The 25,237-nt window shown below is 38.7% G+C and overlaps 1 protein-coding gene across 11 annotated transcripts in view; it reads left to right on the top strand.

The window, feature by feature from the left end:
* ATP2B1 (ATPase plasma membrane Ca2+ transporting 1) overlaps positions 1-25,237 on the top strand; it is a 70,234-nt gene that overhangs the window by 27,216 nt on the left and 17,781 nt on the right. For 6 of the 11 annotated variants that reach the window (XM_080971469.1, XM_080971461.1, XM_080971471.1 and 3 more), the window contains 9 exons: positions 3,951-4,379; positions 7,551-7,748; positions 15,393-15,647; positions 15,734-15,859; positions 19,125-19,268; positions 21,900-21,938; positions 23,323-23,478; positions 23,656-23,870; positions 24,283-24,525. In XM_080971469.1, the coding sequence (XP_080827595.1) occupies positions 4,175-4,379; positions 7,551-7,748; positions 15,393-15,647; positions 15,734-15,859; positions 19,125-19,268; positions 21,900-21,938; positions 23,323-23,478; positions 23,656-23,870; positions 24,283-24,525 (1,581 nt within the window). In that variant the 5' untranslated portion in view covers positions 3,951-4,174. Of the gene's footprint in view, positions 1-103; positions 161-3,950; positions 4,380-7,550; positions 7,749-15,392; positions 15,648-15,733; positions 15,860-19,124; positions 19,269-21,899; positions 21,939-23,322; positions 23,479-23,655; positions 23,871-24,282; positions 24,526-25,237 lie in introns of all 11 variants that reach the window. The other 5 variants (XM_080971464.1, XM_080971467.1, XM_080971468.1 and 2 more) reach the window with 2 other exon arrangements.

The following is a 25,237-nucleotide window of genomic DNA, read 5'->3' on the forward strand; positions in this document are numbered from 1 at the left end:
TGCAAGTATTGTTGTCCTGTCCTGAGCCTACTGCCAGTTAATTTTATTTAGTGGCCCTACTACTTCTGTAACCTTATAAGCTTTTTCCATGTACACCCTTTAGGTGTCTCTTCTTCAAACTAAACCATAGCATCCTCTTCAACCATTGTTCAGTGTAAAGGTACTGTAATTCATTGATCGTTTTATATGTTCCTTTTTATGGTTCATAGAACAAGAATTGTACACAGTATTCTTAATGTGGCTGGACAGCACTCATCTAATGGCATTATGATATTATCTGGCATTTTAATTGCTTTCCTAATCATTCCCCAAACTGGATTTACTTCTTTCTCCACTGCAGCACATTAAGTTGATGTTTTCAGTGAACCTTTCAAAATCTTTTCCTGGGTAGTAAAAAAAATCAGCTTTCTTGATGCGTATGTAGAGCTTTTTTTTATTACAGGTAGGTAGCCGTGTTGGTCTGCCATAGTCAAAATAAAAAAATCCTTCCAGTAGCACCTTTAATGGGGAGGGGTATTACTCCCCACCTTCTCACTATATAGAAGGATCTGGCAACTTCTGTTTCAGTGTATCTGAAGAAGTGTGCTTGCACACGAAAGCTCATACCAAGAACTAACTTAGTTGGTCTTAAAGGTGCTACTGGAAGGATTTTTTTTTTACTTTTTTTTATTGTTTTGCATAATTTTGTCCTGCATATTTTTGTAATTTCTTGAAAAATTGTTAGATGCCTCCAGTTATATCGATGCTACCAGGCTGTCCCAATGTTGTTTTCGATCCCCTGAATCTTTTGTGAGCGCTGCCAGTAAAGGGGTATTGATGACTGGTTATATAACTTGATAGCCATTGCTGGGTGATCAAAGTTGCTTTCAATGTATTCATGAGCCAATCTGACACATTTGGCTGCCCTTGTATGACTTGTTGTGATCTCTAGTGGCCAATAGGAATGGAGTTATACTTAGAGAGAAATGTTATTTATCCCCACATTTAAGGGCTTGAGATATCAAATAGTTAAATCTGAATACAAAGGGCATTCTGTTAAAAAGTGTGCCCAGTCCTCTACTTTGGGGCATCCAGCTGGGCAATTTCTAGCCACACCATACTGAGTCCCATAGTTCCTTTCACCATTGTCAGCTGTAAGGATTAATCAGGAGCCATCTTAGCTCATGTGAGCAAGGGGGCACTTTCCCAGGAAGAGTGACAAAATCTTTATATATTGTATTGGAGCAGCACCCAGCAGTCAGTTCCATAGTGGTCTGAAAATTGACATCAGTCAAGTCATCTGGAGAACTGAGCACAGTTGCAGCCCATCATAATCAAGTGGGCTAATGAAAAGCCCAAATAGTAAAAAGTGCATACATCATAGCTTCCCAGTAATCCCTCCTGAAATCCTCAGATACCAATAAAACCAAAAGTGAAGCCAAAAGACTGTCTTAAGCCAACAGGTGATGGCCACTTTCTGGGTAAGCATTCCCACTGAATGAAAAGCCATCTTTAATCAGGCAATTTCCTTAGAATTGTCTAGGTCCTTAGAATAGATCTAGGTACCCCTTATATTTTGGATAAGAACTTACGTTGCACTGCTTGCAATACTGCAATGTGTGAGTGGGCCCATATGAGTGTTCCATACAGCAGCCTTACAAAGCTCAAAAAAGTAGCTACTCCCGTTGCTCCTGCCAACCTAGCAGTTCGAAAGCATGTCAAAGTGCAAGTAGATAAATAGGTACCGCTCCAGCAGGAAGGTAAACGGTGTTCTGGCGCTGCTCTGGTTCGCCAGAAGGGGCTTAGTCATGCTGGCCACATGACCCAGAAGCTGTACGCCAGCTCCCTCGGCCAATAATACTGGCCACATGACCCGGAAGCTGTACGCTGGCTCCCTCAGCCAATAAAGTGAGATGAGCGCCACAACCCCAGAGTCTGCCACGACTCGACCTAATGGTCAGGGGTCCCTTTACCTTTACCTTTACCTTTAAGCACATACAAATCAACTTAAAAACAACAACAGCAGCATTTACATATATAAAATCAATTTCAAATCCAATAGAGATACCAGCTGATATTACAATCTCCACTTAGAAGGTTTGTTGAAAAAGGAAAGTATTCAGCAGGTGCTGAAAAGACAATAGAGATGACACTTGGATGAATTATATTTGGAAGGAGTCACAAAGGGTCGATGTTGCGACTCTGAGGACCTGATTCCAGCATCATGCACAATGGTGGTATCTGTTGATTGCTGAGAGAGATTGATGTTGTGAGTGGTGTCTCTTCTTAGTATATGGGCAAGTTGAAAATGTTAAAACATTTGAATCCTTTTGCATTTCTGCTGGGAGGAAGGTTTCTGGAGTTAATTTTAAGACTGATTATATCAGATATGTTGTTCAGAGGTAAAATAGCTTGAAGACTGCCTTGCTTTGGTTAACGTGGCCTGTTAAGTTAGTTATTTACATAGCATGGTGGCTTATGGTAGCTAGAGCATGTCCATAAAGCAGGGGTCAACAAGGTTCATCTTGCCTGGGCCAGATCAGTTCCGTGGAGATCCCTTCGTGGGTTGGATCGCGTGCGCGCATGAGCGTGCACACCTGTGATTTTCGGCATCTGCGCAGACGCGATTTCCGGCACCGCGGAAGTGAGTCCCCGCTCCGCTCTGCACTGATAGCTCAATTTGGGGTGGCTCGTGGGCCGGTCAAACGACCTCTGCGGACCGCTTCATACCCCTGTCATAAAGGAAGCTCAGTCCTGACTTCAGCTTATAGCCAGAAGCTCAGGATATGGGTACAACTGAGTAAGCTGAGTGAGTGTGCTTTGGATCTGCAAAATCTCAGTGTAAAAGTATCTCCATGTTGTCCCCATTGAGTACCTTTAATTAATATTTTCAATTTAATGTAAAGTTATTCAAGTTGATACCAAGAAAATTAAACTGCATGTTGGTGAATGGTGAGACTAAAAGATTTAAAGGGTATATTAATTTGAGTCTTAAAGCGTCCTTTATTCAATTATCTTACTACTAAGAAACTTGAGCATTTCATTTCACCACCTTAGTGCTGCATTTGTGAACTCATTGAATTATTATTTATATAACACCGTTGGTATGCTTGGTACATTCTGATGATTGAGAGGACAGATCGAGAGGCATTTACAATTTAAAATTTTGGCACAGTGGAAACAGGAAGAGAGGCAGGGCAAGCAATAAAGCAGTATGTAAGAGGAGAACCAGCAAGGGCAGCATAGCAGAGACCTATGGCTTAAAGAGAATAAAGAGAGAGAGTGTGACCAACTGATCAAATGCAAGAGAGATAAAGAAAAATGAGGACTGAAGATTTTGCTTTAAAGAGCAAAAGAACAATTTCAGTGGCATGCAAAGAGTGAAAACCAGATTTGGGGGGGGGGGTCAAGAGTAGACTTGGAAGGGAAGTCAAAAAGTTAAGAGTAAACAGGCAAGCACATTCTAGAAGTTATGGAGGCAAAGGAAAAAGGGAACTGGGGTGATGTGGAGAGGAAAGATGGACTAAGGAGTGTTTTTATAAGGGAGAATGAATGCAGGAGGGAAAGAGCCACAGGACAAAGAGGATGATTATGTGGACAAGAGGAATGATAATGGTAAGGGAGATAGCAACCAGGAAATGGGAGCACAGAGGATTAGTTAGCTGACTATAGTCAAAATAGTGGGTAGAGGGAAGAGTAGGAAGATGGGCAACTGGTAGGGGGCAGGAAGGTGGATTGGAAAGCTCGTTTGGTATTGAAGCCTCAAGGAGGCAAAGTTTTGGTAAGAGAACAAGGAGTGGATGGGTAAATGATGGGGTAGGCCTCGGCAGAACATCAGAGGTAGAGAAGAGGCACTGTGTATCAGAGGTGTCATAGTGCTGCTTAGCCAGATGCATAGCAGACAGTAAAAGGCTGTGATGCTTCTGTGAGCAATGTTGAATCTTGTTGCTATGATCTTCTTTCTTTTGCAGATTGTATTCCCCTTTCATTTGGATTGGAATGAAGGAACCAACAATGGGATTGCACTCAAGATAACACTCCTGGAAAGGGTATCTAATGGCTCTCATCTTTTTTGGTGGTTTATATCTGCACTTTTGATGGTTTTCATATCTGAAGGATTTTCCTTTTGGAAATATTTCAAATAAAAAAAATTGTTCCTCCTTGGAAATAACTTCTTCCTTGAACGCTATACATCATGGGAGACATGGCTAACAACTCGGTAGCATACAGTGGTGTAAAATACACTGTAAAAGATTCCAATCATGGAGACTTTGGCATTACACTTGAAGAGCTTCGTGATCTTATGGAATTGCGTGCTGCAGATGCTTTGCATAAAATACAAGATTGCTATGGAGATGCACATGGAATCTGTACAAGATTGAAAACTTCTCCAAATGAAGGTAAGAATTTCAATTCAAAAAGTTACAAAATTTGTGTTCATTTATATGGGAAATTTATATTGAAAAATACTTAGGTCTGTATAGATGCATTCATTGTTTGCCTAAGATGTTTTATTGGTCAGTGACTGAAATTCCTGGCCTGGATCTACTATATATATATTTTTAATTGTCTGTACATTTATACAATGGGACACCACTTAAGAGATAGTAACAAAATTTGGGACAATAGTTATTGAGGTAGAAGAACATAATACATTTGATGTAAAATTTGACATTTTCATTTTTGGTTAGTCTTTTTTGATTGTACCAGGTTTTTAATAAGATGTTGATTAAAGCCTGCTGTTATCTTACACATTAGTTTACAAGAAGTTTGTGAAGTTACAAATGTTGGACAGCTTAAGGTGTTGTACATAAAAACTTTGTAGAAATATATATCACAACTTCCCTGAATATTTAAGGTTAACCTAGCACAAATGCCTTGCAGCTTGCAGCTGTAACTTAAATCAGCTGTACTTAAAATCCACTCAGAAGTTACATCTTATGCTATTTCAACATTTAAGGGGATGGTTGTTAGAACGGGTTGTTGATAGGCGCTTCAAATTAAATCCTTTAAATCTTGCGTGTCTGCGTGTTGGTAAAGGTAACAAAGTAAAATGAGCTGTTAATGCAGTCTTCCCCAGCCACGTTGGGACTAAAACTCCCATTAGCTATGCTGACTGGGTCCAATGAGAGTTGTAGTCTTAAACATCCAGAGAGCACCAGGTTTGGAGAAGGGGTTTCCTTGGAGCAAGAGGCACATGCACTGAATTTGGGGAAAACAATGTTGATTTTTTTCAGTCTAGGGAACTTGTGTGTGTAGGCAATGAAACCTTAGTTTGTGGTATGTGTTTAAATGTACTATTTTAAACATTTTCTTTCGAGGAAAAAATAAGATAAAGATATAAATAAACCATTCAAGATAGTGAGATGGCGCTTTTCTGCTAAACCTTTGTTGCCTGTGGGAAGGGTTTCACAACTACCCAACTTCTTAATAAAGCAATTAATTTGTCCACTCCTATCCCAGCCTTTCCATAATTAGCAGGATTTGAAATGACTTTATAATTGGCAATTTATGTTTGGGCATTAAACAAGTTCTCAATGGGTGAAGACACTCAATGCCATCAGGTTAAGATCACTGTTCTTGTTTTTGAAATTCCACCAGTCACTAGTTTCCAGACAAAAGGAGGAAACCTTTTATGTGCAATATTTCACTTCCAGCAATCCAAATGTTTTTCTGTAAACACTTCTAGTTACAGTTGTGTTAAATATCAGTTGTGTGCCATGCTGGATAACATTTTAATGTTCTTAAACTCATTGTTCACAGACTGCCTTGTTTCCCCTCAAAATTTGTGGAATCTGAAACTCCCTAAATGAATTTTGTTTGGGGCTAGTAGTCTGTATTACTTACTCAGAACAGCCAGAAAGACAAGACAAATGCAAAAGTGTTAAAACAGATACCTTGTAAATCACAGAATTATGAAAATGAGCAGGCATATCTATGAGGTGTGCTTGTTGTTTTTCTTGGAGCAGAGTGCCTCCAGTGAGATATCTCTAATGTTTGGTTGAAAAGAATTTTGTCTTGAAATGTACAGGCACCAAACTCTGTAAGGTAGTATCTGTTTCCAGGTTCTAGCACCCTGCAATGCTTAGGTATCTTTTGCTAAACCCTTTTATCTCTATCGAATGGACCGTTGCTTTTTATGGTATAGTAGCCTGAAGGAAGAGAAGTGTTTCCTTTTTCCTGCTGCTAATAATTCCTTCTTGAATAATTCCTTCCTGTAGCAGGAAAAAATGTAGTGATTGCTGTTCCAGCTTTTGTATTTTTTTCCTTTTCTCATTAATCCTTGGAGCAGAATTTTGAGACACAATGTGATGAATAAATATTGCTCCATTAAGTTTTATATGAAAGAGTAGGACAGGATATCCCAGCTTGCAGGGATTTCTACATTAAAAAGTGGGGAGAATCCTTTTTTTGTGTCTCTAATAATTCATTAGAAAATAATAGAATGCAACTTGTAAACTCATTTCAATATGGATATATAGTCTGGCCTGAATTGTGTTAAAAATATCATCCATGTTGGATAAGAAATGATTCTTGTGAGAGGGCTGTCAACTGAAGCTTTCAACTGAAGAGCTATTTAAACACCCAAGAAGCTTTCAGTAGTCATGGTGAAGGTTACCCAGTGAGTCTGCAACTTGCTTCTATATGTACTACACTCATCTTGAAATGTGGATGAGTATGAGGTCCGGTTGAATAGTACAGAAATACCACAGATGGGAAGTGATAAGATGTGTAAGGGAGAAACCTGGACTTGTTCCAGCTAGTACTGAACTAATGAATTAGCAGAAATACAGAATCTGGCTCACCGAATGACTTGCTGAGTGATCCTTTCCTACATGAGAAGGATTAGTTCAAAGGTGAACCATGTAGATCTAATTGTTGAGGCCAGATATACAATTTCCGCTATCCTTAAAATAAAAATGTATTTGAAGCCTATGTGTTGGCCCTGCCTATTATTGCGCTATGGGCTTCTGTGTAATATGTAATAAGGAAAAGACCCCTTAGAGATGTAGCTTTGCTTCCTCCTGATGTTCAGCATCTAGATGGGTGTTGCCATGTTGTGCACTGTGGTTATAAAAAGAATTACTATTGTATTGGGAAAACAGAAATAGACTTCTGCTTAACTCTCGTGTTTGTTGAACTCAAGTTTCTGAAGTGACTAGGAATTTCAGCATATACTGGAATGATGTGCTCCAAAACAAATGCTTGGCTTTCTTGGGAATTGCTTTTTTTGGACTCTGCAGCACATATATTTGTGGGGGAAACTCAAATAAAACCACTATTAGTCAAGCAACACTGTGGGTAGGAGAAATCTGCAGCTATCTTTTCCCCATGTTAGAAACGTCTACAGTAGAGTTCCACTTGATATTGATATTGTATCTTCTAGAAAGCATAGGACATAAAGAGTCCTGTTAAATTTACTAAATACAAAAAAAAACCAAAAAAAAAAAAAACCACTGTGCAGCATATACTTAAGGTGCTTGTAGAATTACATAGCAAAAAGGGATTTGTTAAGTGATGTATAGATAATGAAATTGCTCTAAAATTGTATTTTTCTTTTTAATATTTAGGCTTAAGTGGAAACCCAGCAGATATAGAAAGGAGAGCAGCTGTGTTTGGAAAGAACTTTATACCTCCTAAAAAGCCAAAAACATTTCTTCAGTTAGTATGGGAAGCACTACAAGATGTTACATTAATTATATTAGAAATTGCAGCCATAGTATCATTGGGCCTTTCTTTTTACCAACCACCAGGAGGGAATGAAGCATGTAAGTAAAGAGTTTGTTTCTTTATACTTGTGTACCTCAAAATGTATTTCAGAGTTTGGGTATTGTCTGCCAGTTTATGTATTGGTTATGTTGTTGTTTATACCCTTCTGTCTTGGGAGACAATGGAGGCATGTGCCTTTGTGGGTGAAGTCAAACATCGGAAAGTTACAGCAGCTGCTGTGGCTGTAGAGACTGATATGGAGGAGACATGTTTGGTTGCAGCTGGGGCAGATGAAGGTGTCTAGTTGTGCTGTTGCAGATGCAGCATGGCGTTTCTTTTCTTTTCTTTTCTTTTTTGCACTCCTCCCAGCGGTCATTCCTCCTCTGGTGTGGTTACATGACCTGACTGTCTGTCTCCAGGCACTGCGGTCATCTGCAAGAGATTCCCACATGGCAGGCTTGATGTTGCCAGCCTTCATGTCTCGTTTGCAGTAATCTTTGTATTGCAGAATTGGTCTGCATGAAGCCATTAAGTTGTTTTATTGCTTTATATTATAATTGCTTCATAGTACAATTGTATGATAAGCAAATTCTGGTTCAAGTGCCGAGTAGAATGACTTCTAGTCAGCACTTGAACCAAATATTTAAAGTTTTGTCACAATGTATTTGCTAAGAGATTGTTGTAATTTTGAGGTATACTCTTTAATTTCCCCAAATATAAGGTGTACTCAGATTTCTTTCCTGGAGCGAACCTAAGCTAATGCTCTCTCTTTCTTGCTCTCATCAAGAAGGAGAAATGTACATACAGTGGTACCTTGGTTTAAGAACAGCATAGTTTATAAATAACTTGGATTAAGAATGCTGCAAACCCGGAAGTAGGTGTTTTGGTTTGTGAACTTTGCCTTGGAAGCAGAACATGTTCCACTTCCTGTTGAGTGTGTTTCATTTGTAAATTGAGTCCCCTGCTGCTATGGGAAAGCACACCTTGGTTTAAGAATGCTTTGGTTTAAGAACGGACTTCCGAAATGGATTAAGTTCATAAACCAAGGTACCACTGTAGTTAAATTGAAGCATTGGAATACAGGAACTTCTGGCTCTCACACTGAATTATCCCTTGAGAAAGGAACCAGAGCAAGAGAAGTGGGGGCAGGCTCACTCCTTACCAATGAAAAGGGGAGGCTTTTTTACTTGTGGCACCAGTGTTGTAGAATGCTCACCCTGCTGAAATAAGAGAAGCCCCATCAGTATTGGTGTTCCATCAGTTCCTAAAGGCATAACACTTTAGGCAAACATTCCCCTGAACAGAACTTCTAATCGTATTCTTTTAGCTATATTTTAACTGTTCAGTTGTTATACTTTTTAATGGGCTTGCTTGACTGCATACTTTAAGAATCTTTTCATGCCCCATTCAAGTTGTGTTGTGCATTTTAATTATGTATAAAATTTATAATTGATTTTATAGTTGTAAACTGCTTAGGAGCTTTTGACACAGAAGCAGCATATAAATAAGCACTACTTCCTGTTCTTCCAGTAAAAAGCAAATGTTGGCGTAAAACTAATCTGCTAAATTGTGGGTCTTAAGAGTTTAACAATTGTACCAAGGCTGATACATTTTCCCCCAGTATTTTCCACACTTTAACATGAAATCTTGATGACAGGATAAGTGTCTCCAAGCATTCAGTGAATGTGCACCATGGACTCTGTTTAGAGATTCAGGTTTCAGAAGTTGCATGATGACTACCATGGCAAAGGCTGGTGCGCTAAATATGACTGAACTGGCATGCTAGTAGTTCAGATAAGTCACCTTGTCACTTGTCCTTTTAAAAATTACCTGCTCCCTTCTTAAAATCAGTGCCTACACTTTTTTTCTCTTTAATCTCTTTTGCCTTAGATTATGGCTTAGAAGATCCGCTAAACTGAGCTTCCTGCATGTCTCAAGCATGTTGCATTTCTGTACATACCTTTATTTTGTGTATTGTTAGATATGGTTGCTTTTTTCCTGGGGTGGGGTGGAGTGGAAGTTGTGCCTAGCCATGTAGCTCTAGAGAGTCCTCACAGCTATTTACAATAAAACATAAGCACTCCAATTAACTTGATACAACCATGCCCAAGCATCAGAAATCATCCTAAAATGATTGTGTTGTATATTACATAGCATCAGAAATAGCAGGCAAAATGTGTTGCGGGGGGAGGGGTCTGGCAGTATTGCTTTAAAGCCTACTCATTGAATAAAGGCCTTATTTTGCCACAGGTCTGAAGGGTAGCAATGGGAAAGGTTTTCACCCTATTTCTAGAAGAAGAAGAGACTATGACTTCGGCACTGGGACAGCGTGCAGTAACACTGTTGAAAAGAAACTACTGCTCATACATTACTCTGGTCTCAGAATATGTTTGGAATTGGATCCCTCCTGACAATTTTTGGGTGTGGGGAGAATAATTTCCTTAGGTCAGTTGTGAGGAACTCATAGCCCTCCAGATATCATTGGACTCATGCTCCCATGAGCCCCAGCCACCATGGCCAGTGATCAGGGATGATGTTGTTATAGTCCCACAACATATGGAGAGCTACAAGTTTTCTGCCGCTGCTTTGGGTAATCTGGACCAAAGCTATTTACAGCTTTAAAGGTTAAAATTAGCACTTCAAATTATGAACTGAAATAGGTTTGAAGTCACTGCAGTTGTGCCATTATAGGTGTGAATGTGTTACCAATGGCTATGTAATGCACTACTGCTTTTGGAACTAACTGAAGTTTCTGGATGTTATCTGAATGCACCCATATGATGGCCTAGTTTAGACAATCAGATCATTGATTAATAAATCTGGATGTGCACAACCATCATGTACTCAAATGTAGCCCTTTTGCTTCCACTTCTTTCTTTGATCAAGTGGAAAAACAAACCAGGCAGCTGCAGTTAACCATGGCTTTCCATTATATGTAAACCAATAATTATGGTGGTTAGTGACCTCTGAAGAAGCCAGGATTGGATCACATGAATGGGCTATATGAGGTTCATGCATGTCCTGACTTTCTAAGTCAGGATTTGATTAAACGTGGTAACAGAGTCTACCCTCATGGTTATCAAAGCATGTTTGATGCAGCAGATACTGTCTTCTATGAGTGGGTGTAGTTGGCCTACAAACCTAAGAAGGTATAAAGCATTCTTGGCTATGGTGACTAACTGAGATTCTAGGAATAGCATCTCTTCATGCCCAGTTCTTCAAGGAAATTAAGTCCTCTCCAGAACTGCTGGTTCCTACATCTGTAGGAGCTATCGCCAACAATAAAATGAGTCTAGCCTAGATTTCTTTATCATTTATTATTCCTTCAGTTCCTTTTATCATGCATTCAGTTGTTATCCATAGGTACCATTTAAAGAATTTATTACCTCGTGGATCTACCAAAAAGGAGAAATAGGATGTAATTACCCCCCCTTTCATATTACAGTATCTCTCAGTTGTTTCATGTAAATTTTAAAAAGTATGACAGAAGATGGAACCTTGTAGAATATCATACAGCATACCTCGCTCCACAGCTGACTCCTGCCTGATAGGTATTGAAGTCACTGTAATAAAGTGTAACTTCTAAGCCATGACTTCGCAGATTGTCTAAGTCACACTTAGACAGAACAACAACATATGAATTTATCAAAGCAGAAGTTGTCTTAAAATTAAGTAGCTCAGGCTTCATGTAGGTTGATTTAAATAGTTTCTCTCCTCCCTCACAATTATAGTTCAAGTATTGGATACTTGCATTGTTTTCTACTATACTGCAGAATACGGAGGAAAGTATGGAATTTGACCAATAACATGTTTATTCGTTTTCTAACTAAATTTTTATTACAAAAATTGAAATTAATGGACCTAACAATCAGGCTCGTTAATTTAAATGGGTTTATTCTGAGTAAAACTTAGTGAATATTACCCTAAAGTTTGTATTTATCAGCTGCAGTGATTTGTTTCCTCCACCAACCACTATGGCAAGTGATCTGACTAAATCATGCAATGTCAAGCATATCACTGTGCTCTTAATGCCTCTCAGTAACAGTGTTCTAAAGGGGAGGAGATGAGAGAAATCTGTTTTATTTAATTGATAAAACACTACCTAATTTCTAGCTGTTCCCAATTACGTAATTTGATTCTAAGGCTGCTTGTTTTTGAAAAATTCAACTTGTAAAACACAATGAACCTTAGTTTAACAAAGGCTTCTCAGACAGCTGAAATGCAGCCTTTAGGGTTTAATTGGAAATTTGAACAATCTTTCAAATAATTTTATAATTTAAACTTAAGAATGCCATCAACAAAAGTGGAGTGAAATCCGGATGGGGTATTTCCACCCACTCACGCCACTGGACAAGAAGATGCAAATGAGCAGGAGTCATCTGATTGGGCCAGAGGACCTCTCCCCAGTTCACTTCCTGCTTAGCTGCACTGCAGCACATCTGTTCCCCACCCTGTCTTTTTACTAAGCCAGGGTGGGGTAGCAACCGGATTTTTACCCTTTCCTTTGCTTTTATTTTACTAACCCATAGTGTAAGTGAGCCTCACTTAGGCCATTTCCAAAAGGAAACCAAGGAAAAAGCATAGGCATGGAAGAAATGGGCCAGATGATATCCCCAGCAAATAATCACAAACAATAGTAAAACTGAAATGTGTCACCACCTCATTTGCAAGAGCAGGGAAGGCTATCATCATAATTAAACCTAGTGAATGGATTTGTCAAAACTTGTCCTAGCCTGAACAGGTGATCCACAAGTATACTGTGCTGAATGGTTTTAAAAGCTGTGAGATCCAGGACAATCAAAAATTTCTTCTCAGGTTAACCCCAAACTCATTTATTTGCAACATTCCTGTATTGCCAAATAAAAAATTTCTTCAGGCAGTTCACACAAGTTAAAACCATGAAGTTGGTTTTAATAAACAGTCAAAACAGCAACATAATAAAACCAGCAACAGAAAACAAATAGTGCAACACGTTTCAGTAATAAAACAAACACAAAAAGCCTGGGAAAATGAAAGGTCATTACAAGGTGTTGAAAAAGACCACAATGTAGGTAAACTCCTGGGGGGTGGAAAGTTTTCCATAATGGGTACCACTACTGCAAATGCTCTTTCCCTTGTGGCTTCCACTTCAGCTGATTTGGCAGGGACATATAGAAGTGGGCCTTCAGGTAATGATCCTTCAGGTAATTTGGCTCTAAGCCACTTGGGACTTTAAATGTTAATACAAGCACTTTGAATTGAGCTCAGAAGCAGACGAGAGCAAACCCCACAGGAAGTTATCAGAACATGAATGACTATAGCAAGACTATCTTTGTCCAGATAATATCATAACTGGTATATCATTTTGAGCTGATAAAAAGGTTCTCTGAACTACCAAGGATGCATGTGCATTAAGAGACAGTGCTGGATCCAGGAACACCCTCCAGACTGTGCTTCTGTTCCTTTGGGGAGAGTGCAACCTCCTTCAAAACAGATTGTGCACCACTCAGCTTGTTGGATAGACCACCCACTAATAATACGTCTGTCTTGTCTAGATTGAGTTTCAGTTTATTGCCTCTTACCCAGTTCATTACCATGCCCAAGCACTGATTCGTAATGTCCACTGCCTAACCTAGTTTTGATAGAAAGGAGAGAAACAGCGAGAGGTCATATGTATATTGGAGACATCCAAGGCCACGCCTACAAATAACCTCAGCCAAAGAGTTCCAAACAGGCTCAAGACTGAATTTTAGAACTGAAACATGACTAGCAGTTCTCTTGTTCAGGCATTCCCATCATTACCCTATTCTTGGGCAGAAAGTAATCTGATCTGGATGATTTGTTTAAACTCTGAACCAGATATACATGCACTGGAAAAAGATAACATAATGAATGTACTGCCCATCAGTGTACCTTTTATGTCAAACTATTGCCATTCTTCTCACATCTAGAGTTCTGCATGAATCATTTAATAGATAGTTGGAGAGTTTAAAAACATACCCATTCTCTCTCATTTCTTTCTTCTTTGACATCAGTTGAGTCAGTTCTTTGGGCTAAATAGGACTACCCTTTGTCAAAACTTCAAAATAGACTTAATCCACGAAAATGAGTAATACTGACGTGACCTCCACTAGTGGGGTGTGTGTGTGTGTGTGTATCAGACTTATTCATGGTGAATATTTTGCTCCAAAACATGAAAACTTAACCACCTCTCTAATTTGTTGTATACTGACAGTTACATTCTTTTTATCCTTGGCTTTAATCTGTTAGTACCTAGAATATATTATTGGACAGAATGGATCAGACTCTTATCTTGAAATAAATGGAAGAGATTCAGGGGCGATGTTCTTGGTTGATCAAATTTGCTTACATATTGATCCATAAATTTCGTAGTACTCTTCCAAGAGTTGGTCCCCATCATGCTACCTTTTTATAAGCCCATAGCTGCTAAAAAGTGAATATGGGAATCTGTTACATGCAACGGAAAAGGTAGAAACTTTAAATCCTATGATCACAAGAAAAAAAATTTAAGTATTGATGTAAGCTCTGCTACCAGAACTTTTAGTTATGGACTAGATTAGTGGGCAAAGGTGAAAGGCAGGGAAGCTCTATGCAATGTGAAAACCCCTCTGTTTTTCCCAGCCCACTTCTGCTTTAATTGTTGAAAGCTCCAAGCCCAGCATGAGAAGAAGGGGGAGGTTTAAGGATATTTCTCCAGAAACACCCACACACCCTGCGTGGGCATAGATACCTTGGCTGTGTACATACCAGAGTCCTAATGCACATGTGTGTCACACAGATCTGATTGTTCCGTGTGTGCTTTTGCTCACATTCATCTACACATGAGCATTCATTTGAACTCTTTTAAGTATTTTATTGTCTACGCCAGTGGTTCCCAATTAACTATGCTCTGCAGACCCCCTGTTTTTGAATAGCCAAGCCATGGACACCCTACTTTTGAAAATGTTATGGTAGTTTTTGTTATGTAAATGGTGCTGTGGACCCCTTGGTGTCCGCAGACCACCAGTTAGGAGCCACGGGTATGCACTAGTGTGGTGTGCTTGATAGGATGTATTCTCACTGTGAGTTGTTGTCCCCTCCCCTCAATTAGTACTTTCTTACTTGTCCCAGAGTTCCAGAAACCTGAGGTCCATTGTGGGTATGTGCACAGGTAATTGTTTACCTGTGCGTTGAGTAATTTTATTTTTATTATTGAGATGCAAGTTTTCCCATGTACTAAACTTGAACAAGCTGTGAGTTGAAAAGAATGTCTGTTGTACCACAGTGGAAACACCAAATTATATTGGGGGGAATGTGGACTGCCACTTGGATGACGACTGAATAATGTGGATGACATGAAAAGTATGCTCATGTGGAATGCATTGAATGCACTTTAAACTGCTGTGTATATATAACACTTGTGGACTGATACATTTAATCTGAATAATCCTATAGCACTTGTAATATAGTGGTAGGATACCACTGTCATGGTAGCCTAATTGCAGCAACATAATATGAACATTAACCATATTTTTTAAACTCAAGGCTTGTTGTAACCTTAGGAAAGCTGTCAAAGCTAGTGTGCATTTGATATGGGGCCTAAGTCAGTATTATTGGGTTTCTTGTGTAATAAAGTTTGGATGATAAATTTCAGTTTTCAGATTAATGCAGAACAATATTAAAATTTGAGTATGCGATGCTGATTATTTGTTTACTTTTTCCAGTATGTGGAACAGTAGCAGCTGGTGAAGAGGAGGATGAAAGTGAAACAGGGTGGATCGAAGGAGCTGCAATTCTCCTGTCTGTCGTTTGTGTGGTATTAGTCACAGCTTTCAATGACTGGAGTAAAGAGAAACAATTTAGGGGATTGCAAAGCCGCATTGAACAAGAGCAGAAGTTTACTGTCATCAGGGGTGGCCAAGTCATCCAGATACCTATAGCTGACATAGTTGTTGGTGATATTGCACAAGTAAAATATGGTAAATATACTTATTTATGATGTCATCTCTGGTAACTTCTTATTGAATGTATTTTAAAAGTACCATTTGGGCTCTTTCTTTTTTAGGTGACCTTTTACCAGCAGATGGTGTACTTATACAAGGAAATGACCTCAAAATTGATGAAAGCTCACTGACTGGAGAATCTGATCATGTTAAGAAAACATCTGATCGAGATCCTATGTTGCTCTCAGGTGAGTGATCAAGTGATAGCGAAGAACTGGGCATGAGGTATTTTGGAAACTGGACAAAGTTTCCTACTTCAAGAACTAGGTTATGTGAAACACTGTCTTTCTAGGTGACAGCATGCTAAGATCTAGTACTCTTATGTATTATGTATCATGCTTTTAACCTTCTCAGGGCCGGAAAGATGGGTCTTAACAACAGGTAGGATTTCAGACATACAAGCATCGTTTAATGTGATTACTTTAAGCTAGTGTGCATCACTGAAATGTCTCAACTTTCCATATTTATTAAACACTGTTCATAGGGTAGTTTTATTAGACTCTAGTAACATGGATGCGGTGACCCCCTGAATTAAGTCAGCATGCCCTCATTTAGCTCCTCATCAATGAAATAAAAGATGAAATTATTCAAAGCCTGAAGTGAGTTATATGGTTAAGACTGCAGAAGTACTGCAGAGCCTTCCAGTTGACAGAATTCAGTTGTGCAAATAGGCAGCTATTGTTTTCCACTATACCCCAGAGACTCTGCAGATTTAAACCTTATTGCCAGTCTCGAATTAACTGGTTCACTATCTTATATAGTATAGCCATGAACAATAACAAACTGAACGGTCTCCTGAGCATGTTGATATTTCTCAGTGGCCCTGTTTGGCTATATATCTGTCAGCACTCACTGCCTGAGTTTGCTGTTGGTGATACTTACAGCTGCTCAGTTCAGTGCACTTGAGGTAGATAGGCATTATCTTTGCAAGACAGTATATTTACAAATCATTTGAAAAATAATGGATTTTATTAGAATGCTACCCTTAACTAGCCTAATGGGGCTTGTCAGAGTGTGTATCATGGCCTAAGATTTAAAGTATTTCAGTAGAAACTCAGATGTGCTCCAGATAAACAGGACTGATTGCAATAGTTAGATATATTAGCAGCTTATGGGAATACTGAAATGTGGTCTTTTCTTTGGAATTTGTTTTTTTCTTTTGGAAACTTTCTTCCCTAATCAACTTGATATCATGCAACTCATTATTATAATACATGAGTGTGTTAATAGTAAGAATGTTATGTTCTGTCTAATGCTACACTGCAGTTTTGTATAACTGTAATAAAATGTCTTATAAAAAGCAGTTCTAGTGTAAAGGACTTTACTGGAGAGCCCAACTTAAATTCCTCCAGGGGCCACTTTCGTTTATTAACCCAGCACGACTGCATGGCAGCTGCATTAACTACTGAAAAGCATTTTTTTGCTACAGTTGTAACTGTGTTCAGTGCATTCTGCTAATCCCTTCTTGGCTTTGCTCCCATAGTACTGTTTCTTCTTTCTCTGACCTCTGTTAAACATCCCTCCTTCTCTGTGTGCCCCATAGCACATGCTGTGTCTTCACCACTACAAGTGTGCAGCCCATCTGTTTCCCCACTTGCAAGTGTCTGCATAACATGTTACCAACTCATTTTTCTCCTTTCTGTACCTCTGCAGTTCAGAACCCATCTGTTCATTCCTTTTCTTTCAGCATTTGCTCCATTTCTTCCATTTCATCTCACCCCTTATGTCTGATCTATTGTGATTGTGCAACAGTGCACAATACTTTCACTCCCCTCAGCATCTGAATTGCTGGGAAATCTGGAACAGGTGGACAAGGCAGCCTGGCTTGCTGGCTAGATCACTAGAAGAAAACTCTGAATCCAGGAAGGGAGGAATAATACAGGCATAATATGGCAGATTTACTCCCATCTTACTTCCAGCTTATTGGCTATTTCTACAAATGTGGAGAAATGTGTTTATACAATGGATTTTATTTTATTTTGAGAGAGAGTTATCCTTTCAGAAGGTACATCTCCAAGAATCTCAAACATTCCATTCAGCTGCCCGATCTCACATTTAATACCCCCCCCCCCAAAAAAAACCCCATAGGGAATGGGAAAGTAGTTAAAGGAGAAATTGGTAGACAGGTGCAATGGCAGCTCTCATCTTTCCTGCACCTTATCCAAAGCAGTTTTGGGCTACTTAAGGGTGCCCCACTATAGTGCTGGCAAGGAAGGATCAAGTGCATGTGCCTTTAGTTCTTGGCCACATTCTTAAAATATTGTGGTCAGAAACCAGAAATGGCTGCACTAAGTTTTCATTCCGAAATGTGTGTTTAGTGGTTCTCCTGCAAGAAGTACAGTACAGCACTATATTTTACATCAAGTGTGGAGAACCTTTGGCCCTCCAGATGTAGCTGAAATAATAATAATAATAATAATAATAATAATAATAATTTCATTTCTATAGCACTTTGTGTTTTTAAGAAAAAACTCTTAAAGATATTTACAGCACAATAAAATATTAAACAAAACAATCTAGAATAAAACATAAGCAACACATTATCAGGAAACTAACATCATAGATTTGTAGAGTTGGAAGGGATCCTGAGGATGATCTTGTCCAACCCCCTGTGATGCAGGAATATTCAGTTGTCCCAAATATGCATGAGTTTCAGTGTTGCACATCACATTGTTTGTAACTTTGTTGTTCAGTAGATTGTGCAACAGCATTCTGTTGGTGCAAAGCATTTCACCAGTGGAGTTAAAGTCACTTTAACTTAGTGTTACATTGGATGCATCCCATTGGATGTATGTGTGCATGTGAACTTGGTAGGCATGCATCTTATATAAGCACAAATGTAGCCCACATGTGGATTGCACAAATCCTGCTCACCTGCCAGCTTGTTTTTCTGCAGCCTGCCCCCCCCATGTGACTTTCCTTCAGCTAGATTTGTATAGGAGGAGCTTGGCTGGGGGAGAAATAGTTGCAGGGGGATTTCAGCATGTAAAGGGTAACTGTTCTGGGTTTACTTCTGCACTCCTTTACTGCTAAAATTGCACACACACCCATTCCTGAAAGATTGTTAGGCTAAAATGGGAGTAATCCTATGTATGCTGCCCTGAGAATGTAGTTGAAAGGTGGCTATGAAAGGGGGATATAACTGCAATTGTGCCAGTTTTTAGGCATTTATCAGTGATCTTGCACATCAGCTGTATATTGGTTAGCCAGTAGCTGGCTGTTGGTAGGCACAAAATTTTCTAATGGCTATAGTCTTACTTAATGGTTTTTATTGGCTTAGCGTTTCTTGGGTATTATAAAACCCTTTACTTCTTTATATTTTCTGAATATCCTTTATTGATCAAAGGTGTGTTTCTGCTATAGGAAATTAATGGAAGTATTGTAACAAGTTTCTCGCTAACTTGTAGCAGATGTCTGGAACTTTTCATGAATATGAATGCTTTCACATTTCAGGTACTCATGTAATGGAAGGTTCTGGACGAATGGTAGTTACTGCTGTAGGTGTAAACTCACAAACTGGAATTATCTTTACCTTGCTTGGTGCTGGAGGTGACGACGAAGAAGAAAAGAAAGAAAAAGAGAAAAAGGACAAGAAAAGTAAGCATGAACTTTTGGATGGACTTTAGAGATATATTTTGTAGTTGGCTTCTCTTCTATAAGAATGTCTGCAAGTGGTGTTGACCATGCAGAATGACAATGTAGGCAGGTACAAAATAACTACATAGAACTCCTGCTTCCACTCATTCCATTGTCCAAGCGGGTAAGTTTGAAAATTAAATAGTCAATTTTGTCTCTGAAGTCTTTCAAGTTAACATTCCCAACTTGCTTCAGCTGACACTTCATTACTCACTTAATACAATCACTCAAGTGCTCTTAACAGTATCACAAAAATAGGGTGTGTTAAGTGAGGCCTGTCTGATATTAGTAAACTCCATAGATTATAGAGTGTTCCCTCTTTTATACTAAAGGAAAAAACATGAATTTTTTTTTTATATATTTGAAGAAAGGCCATATCATTTGTTGTGTCACTTTTGAAGTTAACCCTCTCCTCTAGCCCCTGAGTTTTTTTATTTTTTATTTTGTAATACCTATACAGGTGTAGGTATAATACCACAGCTGCCATGGAGGACAATATTCAGATATTGTTTAAAATTACACTGCTTCACCTGGAAACTGATATTCACCTCTTTGGTTTGTATTGCACCTCATAGATGACCTGGCTCTAGCTCAGAATTTTTTTTTTTTTTTTAGTGTGAACCTAATCAACACTGAGAAATCTCTCCACATTTACTTGAATTAATGTCAAACTCACCTTTACTAATCTTGATATGTCAGGACTTGCATTAATAGCAATACAATAATGTGAGGCGGTTTAGGGCTGTATGCACTCCATGCTTGTACTGGGTAAACCAGTAAAAGGAGTAGCAGAAGCATTTCTTCTCATTTCATTTGAACTATAGCTATAAAAGAATCTGATTTGTTATAATCATCCCCCACTTCCCCTGTTTATCATGAATAGAATAAAAACTCCTTGAGGTTGGGGGTAGAGGAAGATTTCAACTTTTGAGCTTATAACTACAGTGGTACCTTGGTTCTCAAACTTAATCGGTTCTGGAAGTCTGTTCCAAAACCAAAGCATTCCAAAACCAAGGTGCACTTTTCCATAGAAAGTAATGCAAAATGGATTAATCCATTCCGACTTTTAAAAACAACCCCTAAAACAGAAATTTAACATGAATGTTACTAACAAGACCACTGAGCCATAAAATGAAAGCAATAATAATGTTCTGTACATACAATACAATAAATACAATACAATACATACAATAAATAAGACAGTATTGTAGATGATAAAAATTAATTTTTTTCCCTACCTGCACTGATGATAGTCATTGTTTGGATGGGGGGCTTTTATCCATTTCTGCAGTCACACAATCAATCATAAAACGAAAAACAAGCCGCAGTCACAAAAATGAAAAAGCCACACAAACAAAAATAAAAAAATAGCAAAAACAAAAGCACCAAATATCACCTCAGAACACTGCAATCAGAAACGGAAGGCTTTAATTACAATGGGGGGGAGGACTTAAATTAGTTGCGCAAGGGTAAAACGGGATAAAAAATGCCTTTATTACGATGGGGGGGCCTTAAATTTGCTGCACAAGGGTAAAACGGGATGAAAATGCCTTTATTACGATGGGGGGGACTTAAATCTGCCACGCAAGGGTAAAACAGGATGAAAAAATCCTTAATTGCTATGTGGGGGACTCAAATGAGCTGCACAACAGTGAAAACGGAAGCTTAGGAGCACGTTCAGCTTCCGAGGCAAAGTTTGAAAACCGGAACACCTACTTCTGGGTTTGTAGCGTTCGGGTTCTGAGTTGTTCGGGAACTAAGCTGTTCGAAAACCGAGGTACCACTGTACATATGTATTGTAAGCTTACATATGAAACTAATCACCTTCCAGCTCCTGTCACAATGTTCAGAGGCATAAAGTTCCCCTAAAGCATGGCACCTCTGAACAGTTGAACACTGTTACATGTAAAGAATTGCAGGCTTATTCTAAGTGAAATTAAACCTGAACATTCCAACTGTCTTCTGAAACAGATTGGGATCTGCACCTTGGTATCAAGCAAGACATTTTTCTAAACGTGTCATTAGCAATTATGTCAAGTTTTTAATATTTAATACTAGGCACAGGGAGAGCTGAACTTCATGGGGAACGTTGCAGGAGATTTAACCCTTTCTTTCACAGCCACAGTTGAAATGAAAATTGCCCCCTGCCACCAGTAGTGTCAATGGGAGCTTTTTTTCCTAAGGTGAATGGGGTGTGAGGAAGGATCTTTATTGATATAATGACTGGGGAGGGAAGGGTTAAGCCACAGTTCCCTGCATGCTGTGATCCTGGTGGCTATCAGCCCCTTTCCCAACCCTGGCATTTAAAAGAACCTGATTTAGTTGCTAATACATTTAGTATGGCTTTAGATTGGTATGCATCCCTGAAGTCCAGAAAACTGCTCAATTACTGTGAAAGAGCCTGGTCCAGCACAGCAATAAACGCTTACGCAGACTTCGCAATTATAAGAGAAATTATAAACAGTCTCCTCTTCATGCTGTTGGTGCAGCAGTGCCCTTTAAGACTAGATAATTGAGCAGAAGATCTCATTATCCAAATCTAAAAGTGCTTTGATCCTAGATTTCTAAAAACAACTATTTTTTTATTGGCAGGTAAAAAACAAGATGGGGCTATTGAAAATCGTAACAAAGGTAATTAACAGTACTTACAACATTAACTTGATTTTTTGAGCAAGCCGGATTAACCATAACTTTTAGGCAAAAGTTGTGCATCACATTTTAAAACTATACATAGCTTAATCTTGCATCTAATATATGTAACTAGCCCTCACAATCTTATGCTAGGATATATGGAACTGATGGGATTCAGCAAATGCACCCTGTCAGTGGAAGCGCTGTGTAAGGACTTCCACTTGCACAATGGAACCTTCTCCCCTTTCTGCTGTCTGTACCCAAAAAAAATGGCTGGGGGGTGTGGCTCAGGAGAATCCTTAGAACAGCATGTGAGGGGAAGGGAGGAACAATTGTTCCTTATGGCAAGCTGCTTGTTAAAGCACAACATTGAATTCCTCATGTGCTCCTTCTCCCAACACAGAGCTTAAACTGCAGTTAAGAATTCGATCAGTGCCAATATTCACCAAAGTTAAAGCTAAGCTGGACTTTTGCTTAATACGGAGTTCTAGCTGGGGTTCCAAGTGGCTCACTCTCAGATGCGGCGGAGTGAGGATGTAATTCTGTGGCCTCCTCTCAATCTGACCATGGTTTTATAGCAAGTCCAAGCCAGTTGATAGTCTGAAAAGTCAGTATTCTATTGCCGTGTTCTGTGAGGGTATAGTACTGTTCTTATAAATGCAGGATTGTGTCTGAAAATGGCAGCCCACTGTCACTTTCCCTTAGTGTACTTTCCCCTTCTCTGCTTGTGATGTCCAGTGAGTGAACACTTCAGCAACAGACCCATGTTTAATATCACAAGGCATTGTGCTGTAATAAATCTATTTCTCAAAGCAATTTCTTTCATTCTCTGTGGCCTGAGATGCAAATAACTGTATCCAGTTCTTTGTTTGCCATGGACCCCTCTCTCATGCACCCCAACCCTGTGGAGTACTCAGGTAAGAAGGGCAATGAGTAGTGCCCTTCGTCATTGTGTTGGACATGTGCAGAATGCTGTTTGTCTTGGTCTCAGCAGGAATAAAGAGAACTCCACTAAACACCCCTTGAGTTCTCTGAACTGGAGAAAAACTTGGGGGAAAGGATGCATGTATGCCTTCCCCCTGCATTTGACATGTGCCTAAAGCTAAGCAAACACCATTCCTTTTCCTAGAGTTTTCTGTAGTTTGCAGAATTTGGGTAACAGGATTTTTGTTGGAGGCATGCAAAACAGGCAAACATGGAATAGGGAGTCACTTGGTCACATAAGCCAGTCTTGCTATCTATTCTTCACCCCTTTAATTTCAGAATATTAAATACATGCTGCTCTAGATATAGAATAAATGTCAATGACTAAATCTTTAATTTGAGGTTTACTCTATAGTGTTAGGAGTGGTGGTTTATCTATTATTTCCCCCCTTAAACTTAGCAAAAGCTCAGGATGGTGCAGCGATGGAAATGCAGCCCCTAAAAAGTGAAGATGGTGGTGATGGAGATGACAAAAAAAGAAACAATATGCCCAAGAAAGAAAAATCAGTTCTTCAAGGAAAGCTCACTAAGCTAGCAGTTCAGATTGGCAAAGCAGGTATGGCTTATTTAGTGTTCATCCTTAATGCCAGATTCTTAATGAACAAGCATTCAACTGTAGATCTTTTCTCAAACTTAACTTTGTATTAAAATTTTGAAATGAGTTTTTGAAACCTATTTTTAGAGTTTTGTCAATAATATGAATGATTAACTGGTTCTCATCTCTTCCTAAAAGGATTGCTGATGTCTGCAGTCACAGTCATCATTCTTGTATTATATTTTGTAATTGATACCTTCTGGGTCCAGAAACGTCCTTGGCTTGCTGAATGTACACCAATATATATTCAGTACTTTGTAAAGTTCTTTATCATTGGTGTTACTGTCCTGGTTGTGGCAGTTCCAGAGGGTCTTCCACTTGCAGTTACTATCTCACTGGCTTACTCTGTAAAGGTATGTGTGAGAAACCTATGCTTTTGTATGGTAGTACATTATATAGTATAGATATATGTTCATAGATGTTTTTCCTAAGAAACTGGATCAATGAACTGTTTTTGAATGGTTTATCTGCTTGTTCTGTTGGTTTGTTCTGCATCAACCTATCTTTACAAACACTGTGGTCATAAAGTAATCACTCAGCATTAAATGTAACTCTTCCAAACACAAGGAATATGCTTGTTAAAATAACCCTTACAGTCGGTGCATCTGTCAATTGATTTTATCTTTACCCTCTGGGTACTAATTATAAAGCTTAAATATGGGATATCCATTGAATATTTATTATTGAGGAATCTCAACCTCAGCATGCACAATGACAAGGGAATGTGTTTAATGCTGTTAGACTGACTTAATCTCTTTTTTATAGAAAATGATGAAAGATAATAACTTGGTCAGACATCTGGATGCTTGTGAAACAATGGGAAATGCAACAGCCATTTGCTCAGATAAAACAGGAACATTGACAATGAACAGAATGACGGTAGTCCAAGCTTACATCAGTGAAAAACATTATAAAAAAATTCCTGAGGCACAAGCTATTCCTGAGAAAACCTTGTCATACCTTGTAACAGGAATCTCTGTAAACTCTGCTTATACTTCCAAAATCTTGGTAAGTGTGTATTGGAAACTATTGATTCAGTGGTAGAGTTAAAGCATCTCCCATTGAAACAATAGGTCTCATAACTTTTGAAGGATTGTTCTCATTTAAATTCTTCAGAGTTCTATAATAAACATGTTTACTAAAGTCATATATGTCATATATGTACATTACTGAAAGATTACTAAGCTGATGGGAAAGCTTTGATCCTTCTGAGTAACTATTGGGAATATACCATATTTTTCCGTGTATAAGACTAGGGTTTTTTACCCAAAAATTAGGTTTAAAATTGGGGCTCGTCTTATATACGGGTAGTGCTGAGGGGTGTTTTCTTAATTTGGAGTCCCCAAAAATAGGAGGCGTCTTATACATGGGGAAGTCTTATACACGGAAAAATACGGTAATTAAAATGAATGTTAATATGATATTTGAGCTTCCTTGGCTAAATAATTTTTTGGCATTTGGTTTTTGAAATGCCAAATGGCTCTACATTGCTCTTCTCAGCTCTAATGCATTTTGAGTTGAAATGTATTTCCTGGGATATAGCAATAACAATAAAAGCATAATAATAATAATTTAAAAGTTTGTCTATTTTCTGGATAAAATAGCATCAATTAATTCTGAAACTGATAATTTTATGCCTCGGCTTACTTAATTCATGGCTTAATTAGTTCAAATTTCTCAAGTACTAATGTATATGATCTACTGGAACTGTTCTGGAGTC

The sequence above is a fragment of the Podarcis pityusensis genome (assembly GCF_964106645.2).
Source record: "Podarcis pityusensis genome assembly, chromosome: 10".
Lineage (NCBI taxonomy): Eukaryota > Metazoa > Chordata > Lepidosauria > Squamata > Lacertidae > Podarcis > Podarcis pityusensis.